This window comes from Crassostrea angulata, chromosome 2, assembly GCF_025612915.1.
Source record: "Crassostrea angulata isolate pt1a10 chromosome 2, ASM2561291v2, whole genome shotgun sequence".
In the NCBI taxonomy this organism is placed as follows: Eukaryota; Metazoa; Mollusca; class Bivalvia; order Ostreida; family Ostreidae; genus Magallana; species Magallana angulata.
This window is the reverse complement of record NC_069112.1, coordinates 78080234-78092873: the sequence shown is the minus strand read 5'-3', so window position 1 is coordinate 78092873 and position 12640 is coordinate 78080234. Positions and strand designations below refer to the sequence as shown.

General features: G+C 33.3%; 1 protein-coding gene and 1 long non-coding RNA gene across 2 annotated transcripts in view; one reads left to right on the top strand and one right to left on the bottom strand.

The window, feature by feature from the left end:
• Positions 1 to 2414, top strand: part of LOC128172219 (uncharacterized) — a 56416-nt gene extending 54002 nt beyond the window's left edge. The window contains exon 3 of the mRNA XM_052838005.1: positions 2288 to 2414. Within this exon, the coding sequence (XP_052693965.1) occupies positions 2288 to 2337 (50 nt within the window). The 3' untranslated portion in view covers positions 2338 to 2414. The remainder of the gene's footprint in view (positions 1 to 2287) is intronic.
• Positions 2415 to 2467: 53 nt separating this feature from the next.
• Positions 2468 to 12123, bottom strand: LOC128172243 (uncharacterized). Its single transcript, XR_008242220.1, has 3 exons — positions 10656 to 12123; positions 9367 to 9486; positions 2468 to 2535 (listed from the first exon to the last, which is right to left on the bottom strand). It is a non-coding gene; the product is annotated as an uncharacterized LOC128172243 (long non-coding RNA).
• Between the last annotated feature and the right edge of the window lie 517 nt (positions 12124 to 12640).

Sequence of the window (12640 nt, the reverse complement as noted above, 5' to 3'; positions counted from 1 at the left end):
TTTAATCCCAAGTGGTCCGAAGTCTCTATAACAAATAATAAAAAAGTTGGAAGTGATTTTATTGAAATGTAAATACTTTCAGGGGCAATAACTACTAGAAGGGGGGGGGGGGCTCAGATCCTTTCGGTATGAATAAATTGGAGAATCCTCTAAGTGTACTGAAGACATTGGTAAAAGTTCCAAGTTTCTATCTCTTATGGTTTCAGAGGAGTAGCGATAACAAGCTTTATGTAAATAGGGGTAATAACTCTGTAACTATTTAAAGGAAGGAGCCAAGGGGCTATATTTTATAATGTCTCAAGATGTCCTACTACTTCCATGAAAAAGTTTTTCTCTACCACCTTAAACAAAAGAGATCTAAAGACTCATTAATTAAGAGATTTCCAGATGACCTTGACCTTTGACCTTTATGTCATTTTGTTCGGCCAAGGTAGACGCTTCCATCCCAAGTGGTCTGAAGTCTCTATGACAAATAATAAAAAAGTTGGAAGTGATTTTATAGAAATGTAAATACTTTCAGGGGCAATAACTACTAGAAGGGAGGGGGCTCAAATCCTTTCGGTATGAATAGATTGGAGAACCCTCTAAGTGTACTGAAGACATTGGTAAAAGTTCCAAGTTTCTATCTCTTATGGTTTCAGAGGAGTAGCGATAACAAGCTTTTCGTACACAAGGGCAATAACTTTGTAAGTTCTGGGAGTTATCAAGCAAAGGGTCGTTTGGTACCATAACTTTTAATGGCCAATAACATAAAGAAAAAATTGTTTCAATATCTCTTGAAATAAAAAAGCTGTCCCTGGAAAAAAAGAGAAGAAAAAAAATAAGAATAATAATAATAATAATAAAAAACATAAGAAAAACAAAAGGTCTTTCACCTGAAAGGTGGAAAGACCTAAAAACATAAGAAATACAAAAGGTCTTTCACCTGAAAGGTGGAAAGACCTAATAAAGAAATGATTTAAAAAGTTATTAACAAATAAACAAGTAAAGGAAGTTATTAACAAATAAACAAGCAAAGGAAACTGATAACTGAAAAAGGCGTAGTTGACAGATTTGATAAAATCTGTATTGGTGTCAGGTGATGTAGGGCTAGGAGACGTTCAATTTAGTGAAGTTCGTTTGTTTGTTCATGTCAACAGGTTTGAATGATTTAAGTCTGTGCATCCAATTCTTTTCCTTGCTTTTCCTCTCAGCGTCTGTCAAATGAGAATTATGGTAAATAAACACTACTGTCGTGTCTTCCCATTTGTGGCCACTCGTAAATGTTAGCCGACGGGCTCCTGGATTTTTGTTTGATGATTTTTTTTATGGTAGAGCGATGGTTATTGATCCTTCTGCGGAGGTCGCCTGTTTCATCAACGTTTCGCTGAGAGCAACCTTTGCAACTAATGAGATAGATGCAGTTATCTGTGCAGCAAGACCTGTTGCGGAATATCTTGTGTTTGCGACGAGCGATTAGAATTTTAAAACTGTCCGCTTTGTCGCTGTGTTTGTACAAAAGGCATCTCGCATCGGAAATGTTTTAAAACCACCATTTGGCAACGGGTTGTCTAATCTCGCCCTCAATACCATGTCCTTGAAGATCCTCGGGCGTTTAAACGCAGCCATTGGCGGATCCTTGAAAAGATCGGTCATTCTTTCGGTAGTGTAAAGAATGGGCAGCTTATTCTAAGGATGTTGTTGATGTTCTTAAGGGCGGGGCGATAGGAAATGACAAGTGGAATTCTGCTTTTGTAAATCAAAATGACCAAAATCGTGACCATGCCCCTTTATTACTCGATTTTTGTAAATGAATCACGTTTTAAATGATGTTCATTCAAATGTGCAAACAATTTCAAATAGTTTTAAGCACCCTTTTTAGCTTATCGGACTTGTAGCTATAAAATGTCATGTTTACGGGGATTTTATATTGCAACGGATCCGCATGGTACCTTTGAAAAATAGTGAAGGTATTTCGAGTCACCTCTGATTGGAGAAAATATGTTAACAATTACTGTTATAAATGTTCGTAAGAAATCTCATTTATTTTGTTTATGGGATTTCTTCCGAACGAAAAATGATAATGTATGAATGACATTATTTGAATGATGTTAATACTTTCATCTATTTCAGTTTCACTTTTTAAACAGTAATGTGTATTTTAATCAAAAAGTGTAAATGTGCTGCAATCATATATATTTGAACAGACTTAAGTTAAAACCTTTTTTTTCATTTTAACATTTAGCTCTATCATGATAATACACTTTATGATATTTATTAATGAACAATTATTAATGACTTGTTGTAGATGAACGCACGACCCATTCTGATGGGGACGCCATATCTAGCCCAACATAAGCCATATAATGGAGATAGCTTGGATGTTGACAATGTAAATGTTTCTGTACAAATCTTGACTGTTCTCAAAACAACACATGTTTTTGTCACTTTGTTCAACATCTGCATTTGAAATCGATCTATATAATTCCCGTGTAGGGCCAGGGTCGTTACAACAGACGCCAACAAGATGTATGCTCACAACATGGTGGTCTTTACCTGTGGATATAAAAAACATCTAATTTAGACTTTTTCAAATCAGTACATTCGCAAAGCAAAACAAACGTTTACCCAAGACTCTTATATTATCTTATATTATTATTGTCTTATATTAGTAGATATAAGCACATTGAATATTTCTGAAAAAAAAAAAAAAAAAAAAAAACTTGATAAAATAGTATTCATATCTTCACTCTATATTGTTCTGATATCTCATTATAATAATTCTATGTAACGCTTTATCTGATTGATTCTAGACAATCACGTGACAGGGCAATAAAACTTCATATTTCCTTGTCTTTGTTATGGTTTTCATTATATCCTTCGGAAGCCAAATGACATTTTCTACAATGCGTATGAATAATCCAGAGGATGAGCATGCCGATAAAGTACATGATTAACGTTATTTTCTCGGATTATGTCAACACAATACAATGAGAAATTCACGTACAATGAAACCGGACAGGTAACCATTTACGACGTTCATTCTTTATAAAAGTTGTTAATCGATTATTATTATCTGTCATTCGGCATAAAAAACAAATTATTGCATGAACATTTGGGAAATATGAATATAAACTTTCCTCAAAAAGTAATATTTGCCTCCTGTGTTGCCCCGGGAAATAATGTGTTTCCTGATGGGAATAAATCTTCATACAGAATAATATATGATTAAGATTTGACATGTACTACCAATTTACCAAACATATGCACTCGTATCGAACACCAATAACATTTCGTCATTGGACAAGTAGAGCATTCTTGTTCCGGTTTATTCAAAGGTGCATGAACGTACAATGCTTTGCGATTGCCAAATCTGGGACACTTTGCCGTATACCTTAAAGTTGCATAATGAAGCCCCCCCCCCCCCACACACACACCCCTTTATTACTCTCCCGAATTTAATTATCGCCACCGTATCTCAGATTCTAAAAGTTGGATAGTGTTGATTGAAATTTCAAATGTTGCTGTTGCCAAAAAGTATTTAGTGAACAAATTATGTAAAAAATGAGTAAAAATGAGTAACCTGTGAAACCTGTGGAGGAGCCGCTTTGTATAAAAAGTATGTACTGTGTATATTTAATTGTTATTGTAGTGATTCACAGAATTTCCAAAACTTTGTATTTAAATGGGGGGGGGGCGACGATTTAGTCCTTTATTAAAATATTTAGCATATTTAATGCATTTGTTTTGTCAAAATACGGCAAAATGAACAATCATCTACCCATCTGGGGAAAGCTATGCGGATTGTGGACATAACAGATTAATAAGGCTACAATATAGACGAGAATGTAAAATAAATCCCAAAGTACTCGGTATACAATTTCAGCAATATTTTGCCAAAATATACTAACATTCAAAGTCATATCTTTTTTAGATACACAGTCACAAATTCAAGATGATATTTATTAATGTATTTATATAGTATTTTTATGAGATTTAAACAACTTTGGAATTTCGGGGAAATATTGAAAAAAACGTACATCCTTTTTTGTTTGTTAGTTTGTTTATTTGTAACATTTCCTGCTTTAATTTATTGTAAAACCTTCTTAGTGCTGATTGGTAGTTTGATATGTGGAATCAGTGACGTCAGAATTTAAGCAAATTGAAATTTGGGGGTTGTGAAGGCCTTATCAGAAACCTTGAGAAGCAGAAAAAAAAGATTATTGGGATGCTCATATGTCTAACTTTTAAAAAAAGGCGGATGCCAACCCCCATCCCCGGTTTCGACGCTTATGTTGAATGTTCTTTCATTTTAAAACAATAATTCACGTGCCTCAAAATTGCGGTCATGTAAAATACCGCAAGAACTGTATCTTAAACCCACAAAATTTAATCCAGAAATGCCAAGAACTGTAAAATAAACTCATCATTTGATCTAAGACTGTTGAATGTACGTGAAGCGACTGGTTACTTTATTTAGAATTAACCAGATAAAACACATCGAGAACCAAACTAATTATATATTATAAGATTGAAATAACAGTAAGGTCTTAATTATATTACTATCAAAATTTACCTGGTATATATTATATTTTCTTTTAAACATCTATCTACATGTGTACAAACGTTGTTTAAAGGGCATATGAAATATGAAATATAGAAATATTTGATTGATTGATTTATTTCAATATGTTATATAAAGATATATTTTCACAATAAATTACGCAGTTTATATCAATCGGGTTAAAAAGATATAGAAATTAATGAATAATTCTTATAATCATTTTCGCGTCCACAATAAATACAGCATTTGATTAAACCCCGCCTTAAATCGACCACTTGATGCCACGCTCAGTCTATCACAACAACAGTGGTGACGGCGAGAAAAAAAGGTATACCCGTAATACCGTTAAGTTTGAAAGATTTGGCGAAGAAAGTAAAAAGATACAAACTGACAAGGATAGGAACAAAGGGAAGATTGTCATCGGAGACCATGTAGATTGCTTGAATAAGAATTAAAGCCGAATTAAACTTAAGTTTTCATCATGAAGTTGTAGGAGTCTTGCTAGTCAGGTTCGTACGTGATCCATGTGTTTCATGTCTTTATAAGTTATGAACCACAAGTGGATTTTCGTTAAGAGGAATTTTTGAATAAAGAATAAATAAACACTCTCAATACATGCATCCCTCAGGAAAGGGGGTCACCACTCGTTTTACCGTGTCGTTGATTCTAAAATAGTGTTTCATATTTATCATGTTTATTACACATAATTAGAAATGTATATCTTTCTACATTAATGAATAACGGAATAAAAATGCTTCGGGTATCAACTGATATAATAATTATCTAATTTTAGACATGAAAAACGTGATTCTAATTTGTAAACAAACTGTTCTTTCACCGTGTTTTCAATGCTAGGTTTTTCCTCACTCATGCGCAGGAGCGTTACAAATGGCCTAGAGTTTGTGAAACGTCTATAGTCTGTCCCGAGTTGTTGCTTCCATAGCTTTTTGATGATTTTTAATAAAAATACACATACCCGTGAAAGAAATTCAATTGAAATCGATGAAAGGGAATAAATCAAAGATATCTTCATTGAACAATTATCCCTTTTTTACTCATAAAATTTCACAGGAACGCAAACAATTTTCTTACGGAGATCTATAATGGGAAATGTTTACATCTTTTCTCCATTCGGAATACACTCGGAATACATCGCACAATTTTTTAACGTTATCATCCGGGCTTATTAATGGCTGATGCAATGCAAAAGCTCCTACCATTCTTAAAGGTCTGTTTTTATCCGATTGTGAATTTCATATCATTTCTTTTAAAAATCCGTTTTTAAATATGAGGCAAACAAACATTCTTAGGGTTCATGCAGAAAAAATATGATAAAATAAAAAAAAATCCATACCTACCTAACATAATTTTTCTTTAGTGTTACCCTAAACACACATTTTTTTAATTTTTTTATAGGCCTTTGTGTGCTCCCCTGAATTGATAGTCACGTGACATATGTCGATTATTCTTCCGAATGGAGGTCATGGACAAATTTCAATATTGCAAGGGCAGACCCTTATTTGAATTAAAATTTTTAATAATAATTAAATTCTAGTTTTCTAATAGATTATGAAAAGTGATGCTGCTTTGTATAGAGTTCTTTAATTATAATAAATATGAAAGAAATGAGCTCCGGTTAGAATTTATATGACCTTCGCCTAATATTTTACGTATTTCTTAATTCATTCGATCGATTTCATCGAAGCAGCAGCACTTTTTAATGAATTCAACATTCACTTAATTTATATTCAAAACATCGTAATGATCTGTTAAGTGTATGCCCTTGTAAAGAGCGGATTTAGAAAGGCTTCCGGATGTCCCTACACATCGAACTTGTATAGTAAATAGTCTAGAAAAGAAATACATGTAATACACGCTCTAAGAATAATAACATGCCGAATCAAAACAAGCATAATAGATACTATTTAATGGTATGATCATTGACTTAAGATTATCTTCTGTTCATTTATAAAATGCATTTGTCCATGTTAAAAATGCTTTATACGCCTTTTTTACACAAAATATGCGTCAAAATTTACAGTTTGACGTCACAGACAAGTGCATCGCGATCAGTCAGTTGTTTATATTTATTTTCTGTTTGACTTATTTGACTTCAAAGTTGCACGAATAGGTAATTTTCAATGTAGTTTAATGTTTTCGTAGCCATAACAATCGGTAATTACTTAATATACTAGCATTTATGACGAATTGTTGTTTTGTGTGATGTTATAGTTAACATTTCCCGTACTTTCTGGTCGGCGCAACCACAAAGTAAACCGTAATATTGCTGCGCACTGCTAAGAAAATAAACGAAACTTGTAAAAACAAAATACATGTAAGAATTTTTTTAGGCCAAAAAGCACAACTCTGTCAAAAATAGATTGATCGTACTTAGAATCAAAGTTCAAAGTTGACCTAGATATTCTAATGATAAATCTGTATACCAAATTTCAATTCAGTATGTGCAACCTCGGCGACCAACCCCCCCCCCCCCCCTTAAAAAAAAACCCACCGGGAACTGCGTTTAATTAGAAGTCCAAGGGGCATAATTTTTCTAAAAATTCCTCCATTGATCCATAAAAGAACGAGCCAAAAAATTATATAATAAATCTGAATTTTGAATTGTTAAAATAAAAAGAAAACTGTTGTATGTTCCACCACCATACAGACAGACAAAAAGACGGACAACAATTAAGCATTATGCCCTCCTATCTTTGGAAGAGGAGGGGGTGGATGCATTGCGATGTGTATTCCGCCCTTTTTTTATGTTTTTGTTGGAAAGAATCTTTTAAATATATCTAAAAATTATTGTAAATCTAAAACGGATAACATTAAAATCCATCATTTTAAAGATGAAATCAATAAACAAAACACAATTAAAAAACAACACTTGCGAACTGAACCCGAACAAGTCCACCACTCTAAAGACTGAGCTACGCGGACTCTAGCTTCAGGAATTTGGAGCCCAAATCTCGAGAATGCGTGGAACAATTTGAAAACAAATTAAAACATATTTCATATTCTAAAGCGTCTCTATCTGATATTAACATTAACAATTGTAAAAGACAAAAAAGTTGGAAAAGTAAAGTTTTTCGTTTTCTTTCGGTGATGACCGGAAGTGACGGCAGACGTTCGGATATTGAAAGGGCACTGCAGCTGAAGACTCTCTACCATCCCTGAAAAGTTCTATCACTCTTTGATATTTTTTTTAAAACTGTGAACAAGCAAAAACATAAAACTTTTAATATCTCGTGACCGGAAGTGCTGATCAAAAAAGACGCATAATTTTCTGACAAATTTTGTCATAATTAGGATCTGAAACTTTTATTAAATCGGCTGATGCATTTTAAAAAAAAACGTGACAGAAAAAATAAACAATAATTATAACATTAAAAAAAAAAAAAAAAAAAAAAAACGGAAGACATTAATATTAACAAGCATTCTGTGAGTATTGCATAAGCAATGCACGTCCCCTACCGGTCTGTATTATTCTATGAAAACCTCGAAGCATACATCTATTTCAAAACTGTTATAAACAAGATGTAATGCTTTAATCAGAGATAAAAGAAGAGAGGGAATTTAAACTACATCTTTGATATGGAAATGAAACAAGCATTCTGAGAGTATTGCATAAGCAATACACGTCCCCTTCCAGTTTGTGGAAATTGTGAAAACAACGCACTGTTATGCAGAATATCGAACCCGAACATTAACAAATTGGAATATAAAAAAAATATTTTCCTCGGAAATATGTCAACCAGAAGCTACAAAAGTATAAACTTGATCTGTAGTTTGACATTTTGAAGCTGTTCAGCAAATTTCGCATTATTCCTCAAACGCATAAAGAAAAAAGTGTGGACAACTGAAGTGGGACAGACAGACGGACGGACGGACGGACGGACCGACAGACGGACTGACGGACGCAGAGGAAAGCTTAGTCCCCTCCGGTGAAACCGGAAGGGGACTAAAAACTAGACGCGATTGCTATCTTGTTGCAATAACGAGAGGTCTTCCGTTTGAAAGCTTTATAAAATAGACCAAATGTAAATTTGTTCTTTTCTATCATTTCTTTACACTTCATTAAATTACATTTATCCATTTAAAAGAATTTCAAATAAATACATATTTTACTTTAAAAAATTGCTATTGTAATTTTTGATTAAATAAAACTTGAAATAAGTAAAAAACAATAATATTAAACCGGAGTCGTCAACTATAACGACTGAGGTACACGGACTCTCGCTTCAGGACATTGAAGCTCAAAATCTCGAGAATGCTGGATCAATTTTAAAACAAATTTTCATAATCTAGGTCATATTTTAAGTTTTTTGTTTCCTTCCGGTGCCGACCGGAAGTGACTGAAGGCTTTCTGATATGCAAAGGAAATTGCGACAGGACACTTTCTACCATCCCTGAAAATGTTAAAAGTTCTACATCTTTGATATTTTTTTTTAGAAAAATCGTGAACAAATAATAACATAAAATCCTTTTTATCTCGGGACTGGAAGTAACGACCAAAAATAGCGCGTAATTTTATTACAAAATTTGTTAATAATAAAATCTGAAAGTTTCATGAAAACGCCTGAAGCGTTTTTGAGAAAACATGACAGAAAAAAACAATAATAATACTAGTGAAAATAAATACAAAAAATCAAAGCAACCTCGACGAAAACAAATTTTGACAGAGCTACTTTTCTTACTGAAACTGAAAACCTACGCATCCGTAAAATCACTTCCCAACAAATAAGTAAAAAAAATAAAATAAGCCTCGAATGTAAATGAGTCTACAGAATGAGGAATGTCAAAACAGCTTGTTGGCTTACTTGAACAGATTATAGTGCATCCATTGAAGCAGTTGTTTTCCATCAGAGGCACTGCAGTACATTCCGGGTCAGTAGTTATGCAGGTCTTGGCCATATCTTCTGTTACCATGGGACACCTAGCTATACATAGAAGAAATAGTGTGCCAATAAAAGGACCATGTTTTATTCTGTTTTTGACCTGAGTCTTATAATTACTTTGATTTTATCTCACCTTAAAAAAATTGCTTTGTACTTCTGTAAGGAAAATCGTTTCTTATATTAAACAGCTATATATATCTTGCATTTAACATTAGTTTGATAGAGAAAGATATGACTAGTATAATATACTGACAAAAAGGAAATCTTCCATATAATACTCTATGTACTCGAAGAACTATATTTATGTGCATTTATATAAAGACTGTTAATGCGGAGATCCTAAAAAAAAAAAGAAGAGAAAAAAAAAAAAAACAGGTGGTTCTGTGGAACAGTTTTGTTTGTTCTGAGGAGGATTGACCGAAGTCTTTTTGAGGTAACTTTATTCATTTTCATTTCATTAATCATTTTCAAAATTAGCGAAATGCCGATACAACCGTTTTAATGCAGCGCTTAAAGATAAATTAACAAACCAGTTAGTTTTGTTGAGTATTCGGCCAACCTGTATACAGGTTGGTAAGAAATGGAAATATTCAAAATATTTTCAGACTGAGAGCTACAGATAAGCAGCTAGAGATTATCTTGCTCTAATTGATCATACAATTTTGTTTTGTTTCAAGAAGGTTTTTTTACAAAAAAAATAAAAAAATAAATGAGTTTTCCCTTTAAAAAAGCTCGAAATTGTTTATATTTTCAGTTTCATTTTTCTACAACTCATTTAGGGCTCTACTAGACTTGTTATAGAAAGATTCTATTGCTTTATCTGAAACGTTGCATGGAAAACGAATCTACCTTTGCATTCCTTTAAAATACAGAAAAAAAGACATGCACAGGGAACATAGCTTTACAGCTAAGAAACAATAAAAAAGGGAAGTGAGAACGCGTGATAAGTTCAATTTCCTTAAATTAAAAAAAAAAAGATAACATTTCCAAGGATACGTAGTGGCTTGAATTTCGTTGTATTGGTAGTTGGTCCCCCCCCCCCCCCCCCGAATTTTCATCCTTGACAAAAACAAATTTTGAAAGAGTTAGTGTTTTTTCCTGTGCCTGAAAACCTACGCATCCATGAAATTACATCTCAACAAATAAGAAAAAAAAACCCCATAACATGATCTTACAAAAATGAGGAGTGTCAAAACAGCCTTTTTACGTACTTAAACATGTTATAGTGCATCCATTGAAACATTCTCCCTCACTAACTGGCACTGAGGCACATTCCGGGTCAGTAGTAATGCAGGTCTTGGCGATTTCTTCTGTTACTAAGGGGCACCCAACTATACATAAAAATAGAGTTCCAATAACAGGAACATGTCTTATTCTGTTTTAAATATGAGTCTTACAATTACTTTGATTATATCTTGGCTTAAAAAATATCCACGTTACTTTAGTAAAGAAAACTGTACTAATATTAAACAATTATGTTGCGGTTAACATTAAATCGTTAGAGAATAAATGTGATTAAGTATCAAATACTCACGGCAACAACATGCCACTTCACTCACTCCAATAACATAAAGAACAAAGAAAATTTTGAAGATCATTTTGGACATCTCTGACCAGTACCAAGATTCGATCTTTTATATACATCCCCTTATTTACTTAGCAGAATAGAATATTAAATGTCAATTCAATTATTTGTAATTATGGAGAGTTTAAACAAGGAAAATATTTTGATATCATTGTTTTAAATACAATTTCGCACAAAAACATCCATTCTGCAAAGAGCAATCTAGGGATTACATAATATAATGGGTTATGAAATAATTTTCCATAAGTCTATTTTTGGTCCTTGATATTATACTATTAACTGAAATTTTATAGCCTATTTCATGATAATTTACAGACTGATATGTGCTATACACCAGTTAAACGGTTTGGTTTGGTACGCTTTGTAAACGGTACGGCTCGCTTTGTGAACGGTAACGGTCATTTTGTGAATGGTAGGGTCATTTTGTGAACCATACGGTTCGTTTTGTGTACGGTACGGTTCGTTTTGTGAACGGTACCGTTCATATTGTGAGCGGTAAGGCTCGCTTTGTGAACGGTAACGGTCATTTTGTGAACGGTATGGTTCGCTTTGTGAACGGTACGGGTCATTTTGTGAACGGTACGGTTCGTTTTGTGAACGGTACGGTTCATATTGTGAACGGTAAGGCTCGCTTTATGAACGGCACGGTTCGTTTTGTGAACGGTACGGATCGCTTTGTGTACGGTACGGGTCATTTTGTGAACGGCAAAGTTCGCTTTGTGAACGGTACGGTTCGTTTTTTGAACGATAGGTTTAGCTTTTTGCACGGTACGCTTTGCTAAAACAGTTGCATGCTTTGTGAAGGGTTTGTGCGTTTTATAAATGAGGTAGGCGTAGCCTGAATGCTTTGAATTATCTCGAATTTTGGTTTGTTTTTTGCCCCATTGAATTGAGCAAGCTGGTAATATTCCTCTATTTATATCATATATTTCAAATGCATTTCTATCAAATTAAAATCAGAACTTCCATCCGTTCCCCAGTTTGTTGTTACGTTGCGTGAAACGTGTACTCGTTGTAAATCGGGAAGCGGAGGATAGTTAAACTTTGATTAGTCTGACATTATTTGTATTTAATTTTAGATAAATTTAATTATGAAAATAGATTAAAAAACTGACTTTAATCCGATATATTTTTGTTAATTCAGCGATCTCTGTCGACTATTCTAGCAAGCACCTTAAGTTTCTATATCTATGCATCTACATGGACCTGTATTTAAGTCTTTAAATGTTTGTAATCCATTTATAATTGCTTTGAAAAATTGACCCGACTTTATTAGGATATTTCTTTAGTTTGCCTTTATCGTTGTCTTAATTTCCGGCTAGTTGTAATTTGTACAAGCATCTTTTTATTTTTTTTATTCATAATTTTTATAATGATAATTATTTATTGCCTACAAGTACTACTGCCAATCAAATTCCTCTGATGAACAGACGATGTAAAAACAAAATACACGCAATTAATGATAAGATAAACAATGATTTTCAGTTTGAAAATCTTGAAATCAACTGTTATAAAGTGTTTCGACACGGATTTTTATTCACTTTAATATTGATTTTTCTAATGTTTTGCACTGGTTTGTATGCGCAGATCACTTTTACATGAAACCCGTCA